This window comes from Macaca fascicularis, chromosome 16 (assembly GCF_037993035.2).
Source record: "Macaca fascicularis isolate 582-1 chromosome 16, T2T-MFA8v1.1".
Lineage (NCBI taxonomy): Eukaryota > Metazoa > Chordata > Mammalia > Primates > Cercopithecidae > Macaca > Macaca fascicularis.
The window spans coordinates 55,406,499-55,428,592 of record NC_088390.1 but is presented as its reverse complement, the minus strand read 5'-3'; the positions used below and the strand labels follow the sequence as shown (position 1 = coordinate 55,428,592).

The 22,094-nt window shown below is 39.6% G+C and overlaps 1 protein-coding gene across 3 annotated transcripts in view; it reads left to right on the top strand.

The window, feature by feature from the left end:
- UTP18 (UTP18 small subunit processome component) overlaps positions 1 to 19,435 on the top strand; it is a 37,424-nt gene extending 17,989 nt beyond the window's left edge. For 2 of the 3 annotated variants that reach the window (XM_074019309.1, XM_005583753.5), the window contains 8 exons: positions 27 to 201; positions 2,881 to 2,981; positions 3,261 to 3,351; positions 8,546 to 8,669; positions 11,113 to 11,287; positions 17,020 to 17,162; positions 18,459 to 18,497; positions 19,285 to 19,435. In XM_074019309.1, coding sequence (XP_073875410.1) covers positions 27 to 201; positions 2,881 to 2,981; positions 3,261 to 3,351; positions 8,546 to 8,669; positions 11,113 to 11,287; positions 17,020 to 17,162; positions 18,459 to 18,483 — 834 coding nt within the window. In that variant the 3' untranslated portion in view covers positions 18,484 to 18,497; positions 19,285 to 19,435. Of the gene's footprint in view, positions 1 to 26; positions 1,161 to 2,880; positions 2,982 to 3,260; positions 3,352 to 8,545; positions 8,670 to 11,112; positions 11,288 to 17,019; positions 17,163 to 18,458; positions 18,498 to 19,284 lie in introns of all 3 variants that reach the window. The other variant, XR_012425657.1, reaches the window with a different exon arrangement.
- Positions 19,436 to 22,094: the final 2,659 nt, after the last annotated feature.

Genomic DNA, 22,094 nt, shown 5'->3' with positions numbered 1-22,094 from the left:
AAGAACCAATTTGTACTTCTTTATAGGTTGATGGGAAAACAAATCCTAAAATCCAGAGCATCTATTTGGAAAGGTTTCCAATCTTTAAGGCTTGTTTTAGTGCTAATGGGGAAGAAGTTTTAGCCACGAGTACCCACAGCAAGGTTCTTTATGTCTATGACATGCTAGCTGGAAAGTTAATTCCTGTGCATCAAGTGAGAGGTAAGATTTCTGTTGAACACATGCAACCAATCATCCACCCTCAGGTGAGTTTATATAGCAGTGTTTACAACCACTTTTTTCACTCCATAGGATTCTTAAAAATAAGAGTTTCTTTCGGTATAGTATTTGGAAAATGTCTTTGTGCTTTTGAGGTAATGCATTTGAATGAAACCAGTGAACTTTTTTATTGAACACTTATGGAATGATCGTAATTTGGAAGTATATATTCCCCCTAAACCAGAGAAACAATTGCAAATACTTGGCTATAAAGTTAGCAGTTGATGCAGCAGAAAAAGCATGAGCCATGGAGCTAGAAGACCCGGATTCCATTTCTTTGGACAAACTGTTTCACCTCTCTGATCTTCAGGAAACTTGGATACTCTGTAGTTTTAGTGTTAGTTATAATAAAATTTTAATTTATATTTAGGGGGAATAAAGCACTGCTTTTGGAGGTACTTCTGTATTTTAAAGAATGAACTACTTAAAAATAATGCCTTTTTAGGAGGTGAAAATTTATTTGCCCTCTACCATACCCGTTCTTTTCTTGTATTTCACTACTCCTTTATACCCTAAAATACACCGACACCTTCATGCATCCTTTGGGAACCAAAGCCCTTCTAATGAGGTTGTCTGGCTAATCTCAGGAGGTAGTGTTGGCATATGGCACGGCTCACTGGTGCTTTCCCTATTAAACTGCACGTGCGTGTGGCTGGAAAGGACAAGAGTAGCTCTGTACAACCATTTTTCTACTAGTGGCTGAAAGTAGATGGGGCCAACTTTAGAAACATTTATGATGTTAATAGCATTTCCAGTCTTTTCTTTCCTGTGTTCCTGACACTTTGATCCTTTCCGAGTAGATCCTTGGTTTACTCTGAGGCAGAGCTTCTCAGAAGTAAATGTGCACATGAATCACCTGGGGAATCTCATTAAGCTACAGATTCTGATTCTGTAAGTTTTAGGTGGGTTGATTCTGCATTTTTAGTTCTCTCAGGTGATGGTGATACTGTGGTCCATGGACCTCATGTGGTTAAAAAGCCTTAAACCATCTTCTCATATTGAAATAGAAAACAATATGTAGTAGTTGTTATTTTTGCATGTCATTTCACTAATCAAAAGTAATGGATTCTGGCGTCTCCTTGTCTTGCATCCTCTTGGGAGAAAGCACACCATGCGTTGGCCAAGATACAGTTAGTGATCTTTACCATGGATCTGCTAGGTGTGCAGGAGTGTGTGTCTAGTCACCACCTCCTCTGGAGACATGGCATTGATCTTTCCTTCCCAGTATTTCTCCTTTTTCTATTTTCACATTTCCACTGCCTGATACTGTGCTGTTAGGATTAGGTCTGTAGGGGTTTCCAGCTGTAGCTTCACATGGTGCTAGAATGAGCCTCCTGTCTCTGCTTCATCATGAAATGATATTTTCTTTATGTTTGGAACTATTTCAGTATACTTTAGTCAGTACATACGGTTTATTAAGAAATTGCGATTAAAATTACCCTTATTAGGGATAGTGAAGTGCCTTTCATAGTAAGGAGACTGGTCATCAGCAGAAGTAACCCCAGTGCTTGGAAATATGTGTCTGAAATAATATTGGGAAGCATGAGTGCAAGCAAGGGAACTAAGATGTAGTCTTTGGGAGGCAGGACTAGAGTGGGATATTTAGTTTGTAGTAGTGGAAAGTAGCCTTAATCTGCATTTTCCTGAAGTGGAACAAGGGTCCTTAACCAGATTTTCGTAAATCCTTTTTCTCTAATTAGTATTTTAGTAACTTAAAATTTTAAAAATACAGACATATATTTTTGACTAGGCAATATATTCACATGGTATAAAAGTCTAATATGGAGAAACGAATGAATAGTGAAAACTCTCTTCTGCTCTGTCTCCCTGGCTACCTACTTTCCTTCTTTGGAGGTAGCCAGTTGTATGCATTCTGATGCATCCTATTAGGTAACTTTTTAAAGAGTAACTTGGCTCTCTAAGCATTTTGATGTCAGGAAGAGTCTCCTGTATAGTCAATATGAACCTTTCAGTCATGGAAAAAGACATGTCCTTTTGTAAGTAAGTTGACTGGTTTATATACCTAGCTCTCATATGATTTGGTTACATGTGTCACATCCAGAGAAGCTAGTCAATCCTTAAGTAAACTGACATATTGTGAAAAGTTTTGGGTTTTTTTTTTTTTTTTTTTTTTTTGTCTCACAAAGTTAAAGATGAGACTCCTCTCCATCATGAGCTGCTTAGTAAGTGGCCAGCAGCTAGTTTGTATATGTTTTTATGTTTTTGGCTGTCTCTAGTGGCAGTGTATTTCCCTTCTGGTAATGAACTTTGTGACAAAGAAGTATAATTTATTCTTTTAGTTAATTAGCGGTATTACTGCATATATTTGGAAAATTAATTGATATGTTTACTGTTTGGAGAGCTGAGTCTGTGGCCTGCAAGTAAAATGGTAAATGCTAACCAGGACAAAGAAGAGAAGTTTGCTAAGTGCTTTGTAGTGACCTTATGTTTGGGTCAGTCTCAGTGATGCCTGGGTTTAGACTTATTCAGGGTCTGAGCCAGGGTTTTGTTTAATTTGAGCCACTTACATATTTTAAAAAGTAAGAAACTCATTTGTAAATAGATGATAGTTTTATTGAAAACTGTATAAACTTTATTTAATTGCCTTATCTCCTATTTTAGGTTTGAAAGAGAAGATAGTGAGGAGCTTTGAAGTCTCCTCAGATGGGTCCTTCTTGCTCATAAATGGCATTGCTGGATATTTGCATTTGCTAGCAATGAAGGTAAAGCATTATTATTGCTACTTGTTCTTCTCCCACAAGACATTAGTGTAGGCATAGTCTTGAACCCTAACTCAGTGTGTCCTTAAATATGCATCTCTAAGTAGAGGAGCACAGGTGGGACTTGGAGAGAAGTTGTTGGCAGTTGGGGTAGACCTTTTGATTACAGGGAAAAATACAGTTGAGTAGGTGCTAGAAAATAGAGAACTAGGTTAGTTTTCTCTACATTGTGTGATTCTTCTGTATACTTTCTAACAGTTTGATAAATATTTATTGTTTTAGACCAAAGAACTGATTGGAAGCATGAAAATTAATGGAAGGGTTGCAGCATCCACATTCTCTTCAGATAGTAAGAAAGTGTATGCCTCTTCGGGTAAGTCAATGACTTGAAAGAAGCTAAGGATATTTTTACATTTTAAATTTTGGGCCAGGCACGGTGGCTCACACCTGTAATCACACTACTTTGGGAGGCTGAAGTGGGCGGATGCCTTGAGGTCAGCGGTTCAAGACCAGCCTGACCAACATGGTAAAACTCCATCTTTACTAAAAATGCAAAAAGTAGCCGGGCGTGGTGGCACGGGCCTGTAATCCCAGCTACTTGAGAGGCTGAGGTGGGAGAATCGCTTGAACCTGGGAGGCAGAGGTTGCAGTGAGCTGTGATTGGGCCACTGCACTCCAGCCTGAGGGACAGAACAAGACTCCATCTCAATAAATTTTTTTTTTAGCCGTCTATCCTGGGCTACAGAGCAAGACTCTGTCTCAAAAAAAACAAAAGCAGAACAAAAAAACAAAAAACAACTAGGGTCAGGTGTGGTAGCTTACTCCTGTAATCCCGGCACTTTGGGAGGCGGAGGTGAGTGGATCATTTGAGGTCAGGAGTTCAAGACCAGCCTGGCCAACATGGTAAGACCCTGTCTGTACTGAAAATACAAAACTTAGCCAGGCATCCTAGCTAGTCGGGAGGCTGAGGCAGAGAATCGCTGGAATCTGGGAGACAGAAGCTGCACTGAGCTGAGATCACATCTCAAAAAAAAGAAAAAAAAAAAAAAATATATATATATATATATGTATGTGTATATATATGAATTTAACGAAAAGCCGTGTTTGGTTTTAAGTTTCTTTTTAGGTAGAAAATCGGATTTATTTTTAGAATTCATTTTTGTTGCCATTGCCTTCTCATTAACTAATAATAGTGGAGGGCTAACAATTTAACATGCAGTTTTAACATGTTTGGGGAAAGAATGGGAAGATTACGCTTATGTAAAAGGTTATTCAGGGGTAATCATTCTCATATGATTTCCCGTGCTATGAACATTAAAATAAAATTTTATATGCCTTTTTTTCCCTATTCTATCTTTTGTCACTTGGTTTTCAGGAAACCTTCAGAGGGCAAAGGAAAAACTTCCACTACAGTTTGATTTATATTAACATTCTTGAAATGACAAAATCATAGATACAGAGAATAGATTAGTGGTTGTGAGGGTTTAAGGAGGATTTGAGGGCAGGAGGGAAGTGGAGGTGGCTGTAAAAGACCAACAGGAGGCCGGGCGCGGTGGCTCAAGCCTGTAATCCCAGCACTTTGGGAGGCCGAGACGGGCGGATCACGAGGTCAGGAGATCGAGACCATCCTGGTTAACACGGTGAAACCCCGTCTTTACTAAAAAATACAAAAAACTAGCCAGCCGAGGTGGCGGACGCCTGTAGTCCCAGCTACTCGGGAGGCGGAGGCAGGAGAATGGCGTGAACCCGGGAGGCGGAGCTTGCAGTGAGCTGAGATCCGGCCACTGCACTCCAGCCTGGGTGACGGCGCGAGACTCCGTCTCAAAAAAAAAAAAAAAAAAAAAAAGACCAACAGGAGGGGTCCTTGTGGTGACAGGAAGTTTTGTGTCTTGACTGTATCAGTGTCACTATCCTGGTTGTAATGTTGTCCTGTAGTTATGCAAAATGTTAACATTGGGGGGAAATGGTAAAGTAAGACCACACTGTATTTTCTGTATTATTCCTTACAGTGTATGTGAATCTACAATTATCTTAAGAGACATGATTTTAAGTAAGTAGTCTTACCTTTCTTAAAAAGATAAGGCAGACATTATTTAAAAAAAGATGATTCATTTGAAGGTTTTCTGACTTTCTTTTTGAAAGTTACTTAAAATCATCAACTCCTGTAACAATACTCTCTTGACTTCGATAATGTTTTAAATTGTCTTCATTATTGTCCTTTCTGACCTTTCTGTAGCTCTTTTAATTAATTGCACTGTCCTGCTCTTCTACCTTTCTGACTTCCCTAAGCCTTGTTGACTCTTATTCTGTATCCCAAAGGACCGTGGGGGCCATCCCTTGGGAGAGCTACATAATCTTAGCATAGTTAATGCTGTGTTTGGTAGTGGGAGGCTTTCAAGTGATTCTGCTCTGTGAGTAGTAGTCAGCAATCTCTGTACAGCTTTTTAGCATAATTTTTATTTGACCTCAGCTAGGAGCATTTGGTAATTTAACGTTAATAAAATTAGTAGCATTAATTAAAATTATTTAACTTTTTAAAAAGGATTAATTTTAGCATTAACATTAATTTTTGTTTTGTTTTTATCCTAGAATCAGACTTTCACAAGGTTATTTACATTTGTATGTTTCTAATCAATGAATAAAAGGCCAGGAGTAGCTATATTTTCTATATTATACTAGTTTTTGTGACCAGAAAGAAGAGAAAGAAAAGAAGAGAAAGAGGAAGGAAGGAGGGAAGGAGGGAAGGAAGGAAGGAAGGAAGGAAGGAAGGAAGGAAGGAAGGAGGGAAGGAAGGAAGGAAGGGAGGAAGGAAGGGAGGGAGGAAGGAAGGGAAGGAAGGAAGGGAGGAAGGAAGGAAGGGAGGGAGGGAGGAAGGGAGGGAGGGAGGGAGGGAAGGAAGGAAGGAATTCAGAGTAACATTCCTGATGAAATGACCCTTGGCCCTGGGAGAGAGAGAGTCAGGGAGGGGAGAAGAGGTGGGGAAGGGAAAAGAGGTGGGGAGGATTGGTCAGCAGAGGTACTGAAATTTGGTATATGAATTGGATGCAGATGTAATGTATTTACAAATTTGGTCACGGCTGTCTAATTTATAATAAGGTCCTAAGAAAGCAGGGAAGGAGAAATCAAAAGTTGAGCCTTGGTAAGTTAGGGGTAATTTTGAAATTTTGATGGTTCTCCTCCTCCCTCTCCCCTTCTTCCTCCTTTTCTTCTTCTTTTTTTTTTTTTTTTGAGATGGAGTCTCACTCTGTTGCCCAGGCTGGAGTGCAGTGGCATGATCTCGGCTCACTGCAACCTCTGCCTCCCAGGTTCTAGCAATTCTCCTGCCTCAACCTCCTGAGTAGCTGGAATTACAGGTGCATACCGCCATGCCCAGCTAATTTTTTGTATTTTAGTAGAGACGGGGTTTCCCTGTGTTGCCCAGGCTGGTCTCGAACTCCTGGGCTCAGGCAATCCACCTGTCTCGGCCTCCCAAAGTGTTAGGATTACAGGCATGAGCCACCACACCCAGCCACTTCTTTTTTTTGAGACTGAGTCTTGTGTTGCCCAGGCTGGAGTGCAGTGGCACGATCTCAGCTCACTGCAGCCTCTGCCTCCCGGGTTCCAGCGATTCTCCTGCCTCAACCTTCTGGGTAGCTGGGATTACAGGCACATCACCACATCCGGCTAATTTTTGTATTTTTAGTAAGACGGGGTTTCACAGTGTTGGCCAGGCTAGTCTCGAACTACTGACCTCAGGTGATCCGCCCGCCTTGGCCTCCCAAAGTGCTGGGATTATAGGTGTGAGCCACTGGGTGCAGACCCTTTTCTTATTCTGTATGGAGTAGTTTATGTGATTGGTAACATACTGTTCACATTACGTTTTTACATGAAAAGAATATTTTGAGATAAAAAGAGTTGAAGAGTTTACCTTTTTCTGACTTTACAGGTTTTGTCTTTGTTTACTCATGAATTCTTTTTTTTTTTGAGACAGAGTCTTGCTCTGTCTCCTAGGCTGGAGTGCAGTGATGTGATCTTGGCTCATTGCATCCTCTGCCTACTGGCTTCAGGCAATTCTCATGCCTCAGCCTCCCCAGGTAGCTGGGATTACAGGCGTGTGCCACCACGCCCAGCTAATTTTTGTATTTTTAGTAGAGATGGTGATTCACCATTTTGGCCAGGTTGGTCTCGAACTCCTGGCCTCAAGTGATCTGCCTGCCTCGGCCTCCCAAAGTGCTGGGATTACAGGCATGAGCCACCATGCCTGGCAATCTCATGGATTCTTTGCTGCCTTTTTTGCCATAAGTCATCAACTCATGGTCATTTCATGCACTTGCTTTCTAGATGTTCTTGCTTTTGATCTCTTCCCATTTTAGTCTATTGAGAGACTAATTTTTAAACACTTTCCTTTATTATAGCATTAATGTACAGGCAAACATATAAGGCAAAGGTTTAAAAATTTAATCCTATTCAGTTTTCCCAAATATGTTTTACTGCTGCTTCACCTGCACCTTACTCCAGCCTGGAACATTTTATTTGTTAGGGAGTTGAAACTGAGATTCACTGAATTCTTGTTGGGAGAATAAGAGTACATTTGGAAGGGTGAAGTTTAGAGCAATATCCTAAAAGGAAGGATATTGAGGTACTAGAAAAAGGAAGAGGTAAAATAGTGAGGATCCACTTTTGAGATGGATGTATGGTCATTTCAGTAAACTATCTGTGCTTATTTGTAAGCTTGTGTTTAGCATTTTTTATCATTTAAATAACTTGGTAATAGATAAATTATGTGTCTTAATTATAAATTCCTGTGTTCTGGATCAGTTCGTTTTTCACTTCTTCCTCTTCCATCATCATTAACAGTTTGGTATGTAAATCACTAATCTTGCCTATGAGGTACTCTAATACCTGTTGATAGATGTTGGAAGAGCTATGCTAGTGAGTGGTGTTTTGTTTTGCCTCAGATTTTTGCTCCAATTATTTATCTGAGTGGAACTTAGAAGCTTTTTCTAAAAGTTCAACTCAAACCAACAGCTTGTGATTTTTTCATGTAAACCTAAAGGTATTGTCTATTAATGACTAACTGATGCAGTTTTCTTCTGTATATGTGAATGTATACAAGAAATATTCTTAGGCCGGGCATGGTGGCTCACAGCTGTAATCGCAGCACTTTGGGAGGCCAAGGCAGGTGGATCACCTGAGGTCAGGAGTTCGAGACCAGCCTGGCCAACATGGTGAAACCCCGTCTCTACTAAAAATACAAAAATTAGCTGGGCATGGTGGCACAAACCTGTAATCCCAGCTATTTGGGAGGCTGAGGCAGGAGAATCGCTTGAACCCAGAAGAAGGAGGTTGCATTGTGCCAAGATGGAGCAGTTACACTCCAGCCTGGGTGACAAGAGCAAAACTGCGTCTCAAAAATGGAAAAAAGAAAAAAGAAATATTCTTAGTCCAGTTTTCCAGAACTAGGAGGGTTATAATAGGTCTGTATTTGTAATCTCCTGTACTATTAAGAGGGACTGAGAGTGGCCAGTTTACTTGCCTTTCAAGTTTAAAGCAAAAGTAACAACTATTTTTTTCACTCTTTTATTCAGGGGATGGAGAAGTTTATGTTTGGGATGTGAACTCAAGGAAGTGCCTTAACAGATTTGTTGATGAAGGCAGTTTATATGGATTAAGCATTGCCACATCTAGGAATGGACAGTATGTTGCTTGTGGGTAAGAGAGATTCTTGTAACCTTAATCACATTGTGCTAATGAGAATATGTTAAGGAATTGAATATACTAGATGGTGCGTGAGTAGTTCTCTTTATAAACTATTCAGTAATTAGGAAATTGGTCAACCCAGCTGAGCTTTTTTCATTTTATCGTCTTTGTGCAGTGTTGAATAATAATATTACAGTAGTTCCCCCCTTATCTGCAGTTTCACTGTTTGTGGTTTTAATTACCTGTGGTTAATCATAATCTGAAATCTACGTAAGATATTTTGAGAGCAAGAGACCACATTCATGTAAATTTTATTAGGATATATATTGTTATAATTGTTCTGTTTTATTGTTAGTTATGTCAGTCTGTTATTATGCCTAATTTATAAATTAAACTTTTTTTACAGAGATGTGTGTTTAGGAGAAAACACAGTACACATAGGGTTCAGTAATCCAGTTTGAGGCATCCACTGGGGTCTTGGAACATATGCCCTGCAGATAAGGAGGGATTACTATAACTGCAGTTGAATGCCTTTTTAGCAAAGAAAATGCTGGCGCTACCTTATGTCATTGTAGTTTTTCCTATTTAAAATGCCTGTTTGGTCACATCAAGTTTTCCTGTAATATTTTCAGCTTCTTGTCATTGATGAGGAGGTAAGTCTAACTTTGGGTTTAAATCTTTAAGATACCTAAAGCATTTTTCCTTTATCCAACTGAGGGTATAAATAAAAAACATGTTTCTAGGAAATACCATTTGATAGTATTGTAGAAACTTTAAAAATACTATCTAGACCACATTGTGCTATTACTGAAAAAATTGGTTATTACACTGGGGAAAAGATGGGTGTGTTCTCCTACTTGATTCTGAAGATGCAGGGTGGGAGGATGAGGCATTGGATACTTTGCAGTAATTCTAAGCTACCTTACTAAACCACTAATTAGCACCCATAATTCTATAACTTCAAGAAGTAGGCTTTTATGATTTTCTTAGACCAAACACAATTGAGCCATGAAGTGATTTCAGTCAAATCCTCCCTGGGATGGGAAGTCAAGGGGTCTTGCTGTCCAGAAACTTAGCATGCTATCTACTCTTTGTTCACTCTCTCCTTCCAGGTTAAAACTGGGGAAACTACTTGTATATATATCCCTACCACCATTTGCAAATTGGAGTTTGGGAGGAAAGGCAAGTAGAACTAGGCTGTGGAGCTTGGAGACCAGGCCATCTGCCTTAGACAGTAAGACAGGAACAGATCCCTTGGAGGGGGAGTGCCCTGATGAAGACCCCTTCCTTTCCTACCCATGCCTGTGCCAAGCCTGTAGCGAGGGACATCTCAGCACAAGCCAAGCATCTGCCAGGGTAGTGTGTGCTGTGGCAGCAGTTCATGAGTAGCAGATCTTTTGGGAATCAAGCTCCTTTAAAATGAAGACTGCTGTTTAAACTATAAGTAGTTTTAAGAAGACCTGCATTTGCCTCTATGTGGGGCAAGAAAAACTGCACAAAAATGGTCTTCACTCAAATTTGTGAAGCCAGTCTTCCTTGCCCTCTGTTTTTTGTATCACCTTTTATTAGTCACCTTTGAAGGGCCTATATAGGAAAGAATCTAATACTAGTAGCTTAAACTCATTTAATTTTAATTGCCCTTCAGTGTAATTGATTTCTGATGTGCTTTTCTAAAGACCATTTAAGGCTTTAGAATCTTAAAGTTATTCTTAAAGAATCTTAAGCAAATCTTTAAGCTTTTAGAAGAGGAAGAAAGGGACAGGGAGATGAGCCTTGAGGTCACTGCAGCAATAGGCAGGCATCAGGTAATGAGTCACCAGGACAGTAGGAATGGCAATAGGGGAATAGGCAAAGGATGTTTGTAATGTATTTGATAAATGCTTAGATGATGAGGAGTGGGAGAGAAGTATTCACGTTCTCAGGCTCCAGGCCTGTGCAACCAGAGGAGTGGAATTGTCATTGAAAGGAGGCGGAAGGAAGGAAGGAGGGGTGATGGTGTTAGAAGAGATAATTAATGCATGTGGCCACCCCCACAAACCGTTAGGAATGCAGTGCATAATTAGGACTAAAGGCACTGATTTGGATGTGGTGGGTGATTAGGTGGTCTGTGGGAGTAAATGAGATGAGTGAGACACTAGAAGTAGGTTAGAAATAGAATCCTGAGGACAAGAATCAGTGGAGAAAGAGGTGACTGTGAAGGAAACAGGATGCAAGAAGAGTCAGTAAAGTTTAACCTTCAAGAAGTCAACAGAAGGGGGAGAATTTGAATTCTGTTTTCAACCTGTTTGGTTGGAGGTTCTATAGGACATCTGTGGCTATAGTGGTGATAGCTGGACTCTTTGTAACATATGATTCCTGTAAATACCAGTTTGTGGGGTTAAATCTATATTCACTTAGGTTGTGAAAGCCCTTTTACTTGTTTTTTAATCTACTTTAATCCCTTTTCTCTTTGTAGTTCCAATTGTGGAGTGGTAAATATATACAATCAAGATTCTTGTCTCCAAGAAACAAACCCAAAGCCAATAAAAGCTATAATGAACTTGGTTACAGGTGTTACTTCTCTGACCTTCAATCCTACTTCAGAAATCTTGGCAATTGCTTCAGAAAAAATGAAAGAAGCAGTCAGATTGGTAAATATTTCATTACTCCTTTATCGTTGTTAATTTTTAAATTTAAGTTGAAAACATGCAAGAGTAACAGGAAAGGAGAGTGTTGAATTATTTTTAAAACAGTGGCTTCTTTTGATGTAGAAATTACTAGTATTGTAGCTTTTGGATGTGGTTGTTGGAAGGATGCACAGTAACCACCACTTTTGATTATGTCAGTTCTTTCAGGAAAGCTTTGCTGTCCATTCTCACCATTCCTAAAGTGGTCCTCGTTTTCAGAGGTTTCTTACAGTGTTAATGTTAAGGACTATATTTAAGGCAAACCCTTCCTTCACAATTTTCTTTCCTCATCTGCCTTTTTAAGGCCTGTTGTCTTAATGGAACGGAGGCAGTTCTTGGGTTTTGAAAGTAAGTTGAACTTGAAAATTAAATTGTGTAAAAGTATTGTAATTTAAATAGCTAGATAGTACCTGTGAATATAACCCTTGTGTCAGGAATCTGCAGGACCACCTCCAGGTTTGGTGGCTAACTATAGACAACTTCCAGGACTCTGCATATGTTCGTTGAACTCATGGCTAAAATGTATTGCAGTGAAAAGGATACAAAGCAAAATCAGCAAAGGGAAAGGGTACATGGAGTAAAGTCCAGAGGAAACCGTCTAAGAGTCCTCTTCTAGTGGAGTCACACAGGACAGTTTAATTCCTCCAGTAATGAGTTGTAACAACATGTGTTAAGTGTTTTTTACCTGGGAAGCTCATTAGAGACTCATTGCGGAAGATTTTTATTGGGAGTTCATATAGGTACCACCTCTGCCTATCTTGTACCCTTCTGCTTAGCATGTACCAAAATTCTAGATTCCCAGAAGAAAAGCCGGGTGTTTAGCATAAACCACATTGTTTGTACAAACAGTTTAGGCACAGTGAGCTACCCATATCATTCAGGGAAAGTTTCATGCCAGGATGAGGAACTGTGTGCTAGTCAAGTTCTCCAACACCATGAGATGGCTACCCTTGTAAACAGACCTTTCTCTTTTTTTTTTCCCCCCGAGACGGAATCTCGCTCTGTTGCCCAGGCTGGAGTGCAGTGGCGTGATCTCAGCTTACTGCAACCTCTGCCTCCTGGGTTCAGGTGATTCTTCTGCCTCAGCCTCCTGAGTAGCTGGGATTATAGGCGTGTGCCACCACGCCCAGCTAATTTTTGTATTGTTTTTTTTTTAGTAGAGACGGGGTTTCACCATGTTGGTCAGGCTGGTCTCAAACTCCCAACCTCATGGTCTGCCCGCCTTGGGCTCCCAAAGTGCTGGGATTATAGGCATGAGCCACTGGGCCTGGCCCAGAACTTTCTAAGGATAGCAGCCTCGGGCCTATGGAAACTCTTTTCTGCCCAACCTTAGAGCTCAGCTTCAGTGTCACCCCATCTCTGTGAAGTTTCCTACTCTTCAGGCAGAACCAATTTCCTCATTCACTTAATTTTTTGCACCAGGTATACAGAAGGCATAGAACTTTGAATAGCAGAATTGCATTTGCTGCTATGTGTATACTACCAGATTGTACACACTTTACAAAGTGTGTTATTTTTGTTGTGCTCACTTGGCAAAAAGCCTTGCATCTGCCGTCAGCTTTGTCAGTTTCTAATATAAACTATATATATTAGAATATATAGTTTACAAAGATTTACAAAGAGTTCTACAAAAAGTTTGAGCCAAATAACAGTTCTTCAGAGATTAACTTAACCAAAGTAAACAGTTAATAAAGGGCAGAATTGTGATTTGGATGCCACATTTTTTTCTAGCAGTTCATTGGTTTTCTGGCTGAATTCCACAGAGCCCTAGATTCTGCACAGGGCTTTATATGGCATGTAGGGCAAGGAGGAGGCTAAGCGCCTACTTGTATCATGTAGAGCAGTATCATTGTTGTCTCTAGTATATATTGGGATTCTGCGTATGATTTCCTTAAGAAATGTTTTGTTGCGCTGGGCGTGGTGGCTCAGACCTGTAATCCCAGCACTGTGGGAGGCCAAGGCAGGTGGATCACTTGAGGTCAGGAATCCAAGATCAGCCTGGCCAACATGGTGAAACCCCATCTCTACTAAAATTACAAAAATTAGCTGGGCTTTGTGGTGGGCGCCTGTAATCCCAGCTACTCAGGAGGCTGAGGCAGGAGAATCGCTTGAGCCTGGAAGGTGGAGGTTGCAGTGAGCCGAGATCGTGCCTCTGCACTCCAGCCTGGGTGTCAGAGTTAGACTCTGTCTCAAAAACAACAACAACAACAAAATGGTTTGCTGGAGAAAGAGTGAAAAATACAGCATAGCATTTTATTGCCTCTCTGTTGAATGAATCATTTGATAAATGAGAAGGTTCTAATTCAAGTCAGCTTTAAAATCCCTGCTCCCTAATGGGAGTGGTGTACTAGTAATATTAACCTTTTATCACTTTAATGGTAGTAAATTGTTTTAGAAAACCATGGGATCTATCTGCTGTTGACATAATATATTCTGCAAGGCATATAATAGTTCTGCATAGTTTGCTTCAGTGATCATGACAGCATTTATATATTTTTTTATTGTGGCAAAATCACACAAGGAATTCATTAGTAAAAGCCAAATCAGAGTTTTTAAATGGTAGTCAACCATGATATCTAATGGAAAGAAGCCAGGCATAGCAGCTCCATAATGCCTTGGTAAAACATTGTTAGTATCGTTAAATGCAATCAATCCCTTATAATGATTCAGACAGTTTTGTCATCCCATTACAAATCACTGTGAATTTCAGCTGTTGGAATAGCAGGAGACTCAGAAGTCAAATTCCTGTTACATCGACAATTTTGGATGTAGTAGAATGTCATGGAACTTTCTACCCATTAAATCAAGGATGAGTGAGCTTTTACTTGTTGAATTTTGATATCTGGATACTTAACTGTTGTGATAGAAATGGTATTAGAAAGCCGACTGAGGTGGCTCACGCCTATAATCCCAGCACTTTTTGAGGCTGAGGCGGATGGATCACCTGAGGCCAGGAGTTAAAGAAGTCGGATCTTTATAGGCATTTTTCCTAATTAATAGTTCAATTGTAGCTTTTAAAACAGGGACTATAAATAGACGTCAGAGCACTGCGTAGTTTTAATCAGGTGAGATCTTTGGCCTAAGGGAAGATTCAGCAATGCAGTGAGAGGTTACACTGGGGAAGTGTAGATACTTGCAGGTAGAGACTATTGATGTCTTAGGAGGACATTGTAAACAATCCACCTCCTTTCCCCCATATTCCAAGTCAGTAGCAGAAATAAAATTTAAAAATAGGCCAAGTGCGGTGGCCCACACCTTAATCCCAGCACTTTGAGAGGCCAAGGTGAGAGGATCACTTGAGGCCAGGAGTTTGAGACTAGCCTGGCCAACAAGAGGAAACCCCATTTCTACTAAAAATAAAAAAATTAGCTGGGTGTGGTGGCCCACACCTGTAATCCCAGCTACTCCGGAGGCTGAGACAGAAGAATTGCTTGCCCCCAAGAGGCAGAGGTTGCAGTGAGCTGAGATCACGCCATTGCACTCCAGCCTGGGCAACAGTGAGTGAGACCTGATCTCAAAAAAAAAAAAAATAAAAAAAAATAAAAATTCAGATAGAAAGGTTGGTTCTAGTGTATTTTGATGAGGAAGAGTCAGAAAACTAGCTCCCCAAACTTCAAAGTCATTCCAGGAAAGTTGGTGCGTGAATGCCTGAGGCATGGTTTTGTAGTATCAGGTGAAGAAGGTGGGAACAAAAGGCAGAGGTAGGACAGCTTTGTCCTTAGCCCTTGCAGCAAATGTTTTTTTCCTGGTCATCTGCTTTCCTGATGCTTTGGATCATCTGTTCATAGTTGGGGCATGCTTGGAGGATACAAACTTACAATAACACAAGCGAAACACAGTTAAACCAAGGTACTTATCACAGATTTGTAGAATATCTGCCTTCCCAAATTAAATGTAAATAAATTTTTGCAATATCCATGTTGTGGCTTCTCTCTATAAAACAGGAGTCTGCTTTTTTACTAAGTGCTTGAAAAAATATATATACTTAATATAAAAAAGTAATTTCTTGAGGAACCTGTATAGAGAGTGGTATTTAAGAACTTTAGAAGTGAAGACCAAATTGGGGTACTGCCAACTTAGCTTTAATGGGTCAAGACCACTTCTCATTAGCACCATTGCCTTCACATTGATGCTGTGCTGTGCAGGCAGAACCTGCCTTCCAGCAAAGTTGAAAATAATTGAATGTGGCTTGGAGATTCACTGTAAACAGTATTTTCTTGACAAAATGGTCGGTAAGTATGTATCAGAATTTGGCCTAGTGTGTGACTGACTGAAAGCAGTTTAATAGGTGTATGTATCAATGGGTTTTACCCAGCACTTGTCTGTGAAAATCACTTTGATTGATGGTATAAAGTGTGACCTGAAAGTGTGGAGGATGACTAACTGCCCAGGTAAATAGCTGAATGGTAACGGTTATATGTATTTGAACATCAAGGTGCTATATCTTTTCGGAGAGCTAAGAGAACATCTGAAAGTGAGCGTTGTTACAATTGTGGCCTAAAGGTAACTGCTTCCACACCTGGGTTTTATTCATCCACAAATTGGGTGAGGACCTGTCTCTTGAACTTAGGAAGTAGATTCTGGAGAAAGAGATGTGTGTGTTCCTCCTCATACTTAGGTCTGGCTTTGAGGTGAGCTTTTGGCTGTCTCTAAATCAGGACAGTTTCACTTGGAGTTAGATTTTCATGATTCAGCTCTCTTTGAGGAGAAATTGTAAAAGGCAAAGAGTATATACAATAGTTGAAAATTAAAAGTACAAAATGGCAATTTTATGGTAGTAGAATATATGTGGTATGACTTTGCCTAGGTTTCAGTTATGTAAAATCAGACTTTATAATGTTTCATTTTTTTCACCATTTGACTAACCAGATGAATCTTCATGTTTAAAATCTCTTTTCCCTGTGATCAGATTTTAGTATTCTTTACTGTGGCCATTAAGCTAGAGTGGGTGCTGTTTGCTTTAGTGTATTCATTAATCTATTCATTGAACAAACATTTGAATCTCTCAGGCATCATGCTAGATGCTGTGTTGATGCTTTTTTCTCTTTCCTCCTTTTCTTCTCAGTTAATAACACATTAAAGATAAAATTTCATAATGTGTACACATGGGCACAGAGGATAGAATAATAGGCATTGGAGACTTGGAAGGGTGACAGCATGGAAGGGGGATAGGGGACGAGAAATTATCTAATAGGTACAGTGTACATCAAGCTTGTCCAACCCACGGCCCAGGACGCTTTGAGTGTGGCTCAACACTAATTTGTAAACTTTCTTAAAACATGAGTTTTTTTTTTTTTTTTTTTTTTTTTAGCTCATCACCTGTTGTTAGTGTTAGTGTATTTTGTGTGTGGCCCAAGACAGTTCTTCTTGCGTTTTGGCCCAGGGAGGCCAAAAGATTGGACACCCCTGTCCACCATTGGAATGATGGTGACACTTAAGAGCCCAGACTTCACCACTGTGCAAGAAATTCATGTAGCAAAACTGCAGTCATGTCTCTTAACTATAAAAATAAAGTAATAAAAAAAATGAAAGATCAAACTTGATTTTGGAATACTTTGCTGCACTAATAGACTGTACTTTCTTGTGTGCTACAATCAGAATGAGCTTTATGTTTCAGCAGAAAGAACGAAGATTACAATTTAAGAAACATGAGCTCCCAGTTGTTACAGTTTAAAGCTTTTTATTATCTCCTGCAGGTTCATCTTCCTTCCTGTACAGTATTTTCAAACTTCCCAGTGGTTAAAAAGAAGAATATTTCTCATGTTCATACCATGGATTTTTCTCCAAGAAGTGGATACTTTGCCTTGGGGAATGAAAAGGGCAAGGCCCTGATGTATAGGTAGGTATTATTTATGTTTAAAAGTCAGAGATACCTATAAACTACGTGTGACAGTATGAAGAGATACTATATATTCCTAATTCTACAATTAGTAAATTATAGCCTGTTTATCTTGACTCTCATCTTCATTATCTTTGGGTATTTTTCTACCATAAAATGTCACTAGCAGAAAAGTTCACCAGGGGAATATATATATTTTTTGGAAAGCACTATTTTGAGAATGTCAAATTGAGGAAAAGTAGCCACTTTAATAATATTTCCACTTTCTTGGTGCCTTATGTTTAGATGAACTTTTGCTGATTTAATAATTCAGTTTATTCCACTAGATTTAATTGATTTCTTTTTAAAAGGTGTTTCTTTCCCTGTAGCTGTAAGCTGTAAATAAGGGTGTTAAGCACAAAGATAACCAAAACTTACATGCACTGTCCAGGTTCTTTTCTGTACCCGACATACTTGGCTATAAAACAGGAACAAACAAAACCTAATTACATCATTGCCAGAAGATATAGGTGACAAGGTGGATCTTCAGGGCAAACTAAAGAGTTTTCAGTAGAAAACTTGTGATGTAAATCACAGCCCTCTTTCCTTGCTCCTTGTGTTGCTAGTGAATGCTACATAGAACCCTGTGTTTATGTTTGTATGCTTTAGGGAACTCCTGCTTTCAAAATGAACTAAAATCAGGAGTGAAGAAAAGGAGGAATGTAAATTGGTTTTGAGGAAATAGTTGTGAAAGAAGAATATACCAGACAATAATGTAGTTTAAAGTTCTACTTACTTTGAAAGGAAAATGGGTTATACCAGGATAATTTCATCAGTCTCATTTCAGATCAGATTTGGAGTGGTTCTATTTCAGTTTTGTATTTTATAAAAGGATGCAGATTCTTATTGCACTTCTCTTCCAAATCCTTTGGTATTTTTATAACTGAAATTTTCTTTTCTCTAAGACCCAAAGGCCATTAGATTTTTCACCAGGGGATTGCTCTGTAGAATGAGACTGTTTCTAGCTATACCAGTGACTGGAATGGACTGATGACATTTTTATTGATTATTTCTGATCAGGTATTTCATAGACCCCCATGTGAAACTTTGGAGTAAGCTTACTCATGTTATCTAAAATCTGAGGCGTTCGAATCCTCCAGAATGTCAGATTGACGAGTCTGAACCTAACTGCCTGGTGTGAATGATTGTAATTACATATTTTTCCCGCTAAAATCTTCCTAAATGCCACTCTGTGATCTAATTGAAAATACTGTGGGTAATTACAAAGTTTAGATGACTTATTTTTCACTTTTCCAGGTTGCACCATTACTCAGACTTCTAAAGAGACTATTTGAAGTAAGAAAACCCTTTTCTTACAAATTCTGCCGGTTTTAAGGTTACATCCATTGCTGTCAATTGGTGGAAGCAGCACATTAGCTGAGCTTTGTTTCTTTACCCCTAGGTTACTGCATCTTTATTTAGAGGGGTGGGATGGAAGTAGATCAGGAACCGTCTAGCTGAAGTTGAACCTTCCTTGGAAATTTCTTATCCCAAATCACAATAATCTGGCTCGGTTCTTCTGAGGTCTGATCTCTAATGTTGCATTCAATAATTCTCATCAAAATTGTAATTACTGAGCATGTTTAATCCACAAAAGACTTAATAACACAGAGAGATGGGTCTTCAAATATAGCTATAGCTTGTATGAGCTTAAATCCTCATATATATATGTTTCTTGAGAAATTAGCAACTTGCCCTGTTTCACAGAGCTAGATAATGGGCCTGGCCATTAGTTCTACTGCCCAATATTTCAAACCATAGAACATCCTTCCCTTCTCATAGCGTCCTTTCGGGTCTGAGATGCAGTGGTTCTGAGATTGAGCTTTGCAATTGGCCTCTTCATCTCAGTTGACTGTTTGGTCTCCTCAGAGATTAATGAATGTTGAGAGACTTTGAGAATGCAGATATATATATTTAATTAGGACAAAGGATTTTTGAAGTTACAGGCATTTTGGGCAAAGCTTTAGCCAGGAGGGGAAAGCAGTTTGGCTATCCTGTCTCTAAAGATTACATTGCCAGTACGTGTTTGTTGATGACCAGCAGCTATAAATCAGGTATTTAATTTCTTTTGTTCTTTCCTCAGGTCCGGTTGAGTCACAAGATAAGCCTGTCTTGATATATCGTCTCAGAAACTTTCCCGAATGTGTGATAATATATGGAAAATGATTTATAGAGTCAGTGTGCTTAAGAGCCGGTAATGTCTTAATAAACATGTGGCAGCTTTTGTTTGAAAATAAGTGTATCTGGTTCTTCCCACTACCCCCAACACACACACACACAAACTTGGATGCATTTAAGACTAAACATGAGAAATTGGAAACACCTGTCTGTAGCCAAAAATAAAATATAAGCAGATTTTCTCATACTTCACAGCTAACCCTGATGCCTAGTTTCCCCCTTCCTGAATAGATCTCTCTTTGCTTTAGGGGATCAGCTAACAGGTAGTCTCTTGAGCTGTGGAGGTCAGTCGGCTTGATATAGAGCAGTGAAATCTCACGTAGTGAAGTTTGAACTTCCAAGTCTTCTGGGAAAGGTGATTTTGGAAATGAAAAGGCTTTTCTGGGCTTATTACTTCAAATCATTGTCATTGTTATTTGAAGAGGGGGCATAGTAAACCTGGTAGTCTTGTCCTACAGATTATCAGCCACTGCCCTTCCTGGAGATAAGTGTTCATTATGCCAACTTAAATGTTTAATTTGTATTTCAAGGTTGACAGCTGGCTCCATAGTTATAATATAACCTTGCTTGAGACCAGTCCTTACATTTCTTAGGAAGAACTGATACTATGTTGTGCATTTAAGAAGCATTAAAGGGGTTGGGCGGGTGTTATGAGAAGTATCAAGTTAGGTCTAATAGCTTTCAGCCCCACCCTCTACTAAAACATGGAAGAGAGAAGTCAGGGCGGAGGAGGGAGTTTTTTCAGCAACAGAAAGTAGCTCTGCCCAGTGAAGTAATAGGTCCCTTTGTGTCTTCAAGGCTCTCCTGGGTCAGCTGGAGAGGACATAGGATGTAGAGCAGTCCAATAGGTGTGGGTTGTGTTAACTTATCCCAGCATCTTTCTAAAAGAACATTTCATCTTGAGATGGACTATTGCAATCTAATTGTGGAGACACTTCCCCTATTTCCTTTCTCAGCAACTTTTTCCATAGTAAATAGTATTAATGCTAAAACCTCAAATTCCTGAAACCAGTGGGCTTGTTAGTGCTATTTCTCTCTCCCATTGCTAGAGGGCAGCATTGGATCACATGAATAGTTGAAGGCAAGGCTTTTGGAGCTTTTTGCTGTCACCTTGTCCTTAGCTTCAGCTAAATCATTTCAGAAATGGACACCAAGCCTTACATGTGCTTATTTTGCGTGTGGTTTTCAGTTCCCAGAAGTGTGACAATTATAGGAACTTGTTCTGCAGAAAATGATGGAAGCAGAGTCTAAATTTTAACTGTTCTTTTTTAAACTCTCTAGATCATTTTTATACACTACTAGGAGCAGAATAAAGAATCCAGTTCTAATCTCCAAGGTAGACAGATGTGCTATTTGTTCTGCAGACAGAGATGCTACTAATCCTGTGTCTTTTATTTTAACGTTTAATTTTTCCCCCCTCAGTGGAAGTTAGAGATTTGAGTCAGGCTTTCATTGCGTCTCCTTGTAACCAGAGAAAAGTTAATTCTTCAAGGAAATGAGATCCATAGCCATGAACTTCTTTACAGATGCTCTTTTGGCAGTTGCTGTGACAGCATGAAAGTGGCTCGTGTCCCTGTTTTTGGGGGAAACCATCTTGAGCTCATAGCCATGAACTTCTTTACAGATGCTCTTTTGGCAGTTGCTGTGACAGCATGAAAGTGGCTCGTGTCCCTGTTTTTGGGGGAAACCATCTTGAGCTGTGAGGTGATATTTTGCCATCCAGAGCCACACAGGATGTACTTGGGTATACTTTGAGTGATAAATCGACAAGTTGAAATCTTTGATGTATCCCATTCATCTCTCCCCTCGTCCTCACTAATATTTAGTGGACCGAGTAATGATTAGTCTTACGAAGACGTTTCCTCTGTTTAAACAAAGTATGGTGAAAAGTTATTTGCCTTACAGATGGACGTTAAGTGTGTGTGGGTATGTGTGTGTTTCTGATGAGGATATGTAACCTGTTCTAAGCCGACCAGCTGAAGGGTTTGTAGGCATATCTGCACCTCCAGTTTGAGGATGGGATGGAGGCAAGCAAATGCCCATGAAGTCAGGTGCTTACTCAGCTTCGAAGAGTTCTTAAGCTACTTGGGAAGATACTTAAATGCATCTGCAAAGTCATTACACAAGAAACAAAGCATTTTCCATTCTTTTCTTTTAAACTGAAGGAAATGGAGGCTGGAGCAAGAGCCTTGGGGAGAAGGTAGGCTGTGGGAATGTGGATAGCACTTCCGACCCCCTGGTGCTGTAATTGTGCTGACCTCAGTAATATATACATAGAATCTCATACAATTCTCATTCCTCTGTGAGGAAAATAACATTTGTCATTTTACAGGGAAGTAAACTGAGGTTTCAACAGATTGAACATCTTGGTCCCAAAGCCATCATTTTGACATAGATCAGTGGTCCATAAAGCAGGGTTTGCATACTCTAAGGGTATGAGATACAGCCCTTTAGATTGTGGGAAAGAAATACTAGAACTTCTATGCTGTGTAAAAAGTAGTTTTCTCCCAGTTACTTGGGAGGCTGAGGCAGGAGAATCACTTGAACCTGGGAGGCAAAGGTTACAGTGAGCCAAGTTTGTGCCACTGCACTCCATCCTGGCAACACAGTGACACTCTGTCTAAAAAAAGTATTTTTGTTACATAATATATTCATGCTGTAGATCATAGAGATAACTTACAAACAGATACAGTTTTTTGTTTTGTTTTTGTATTT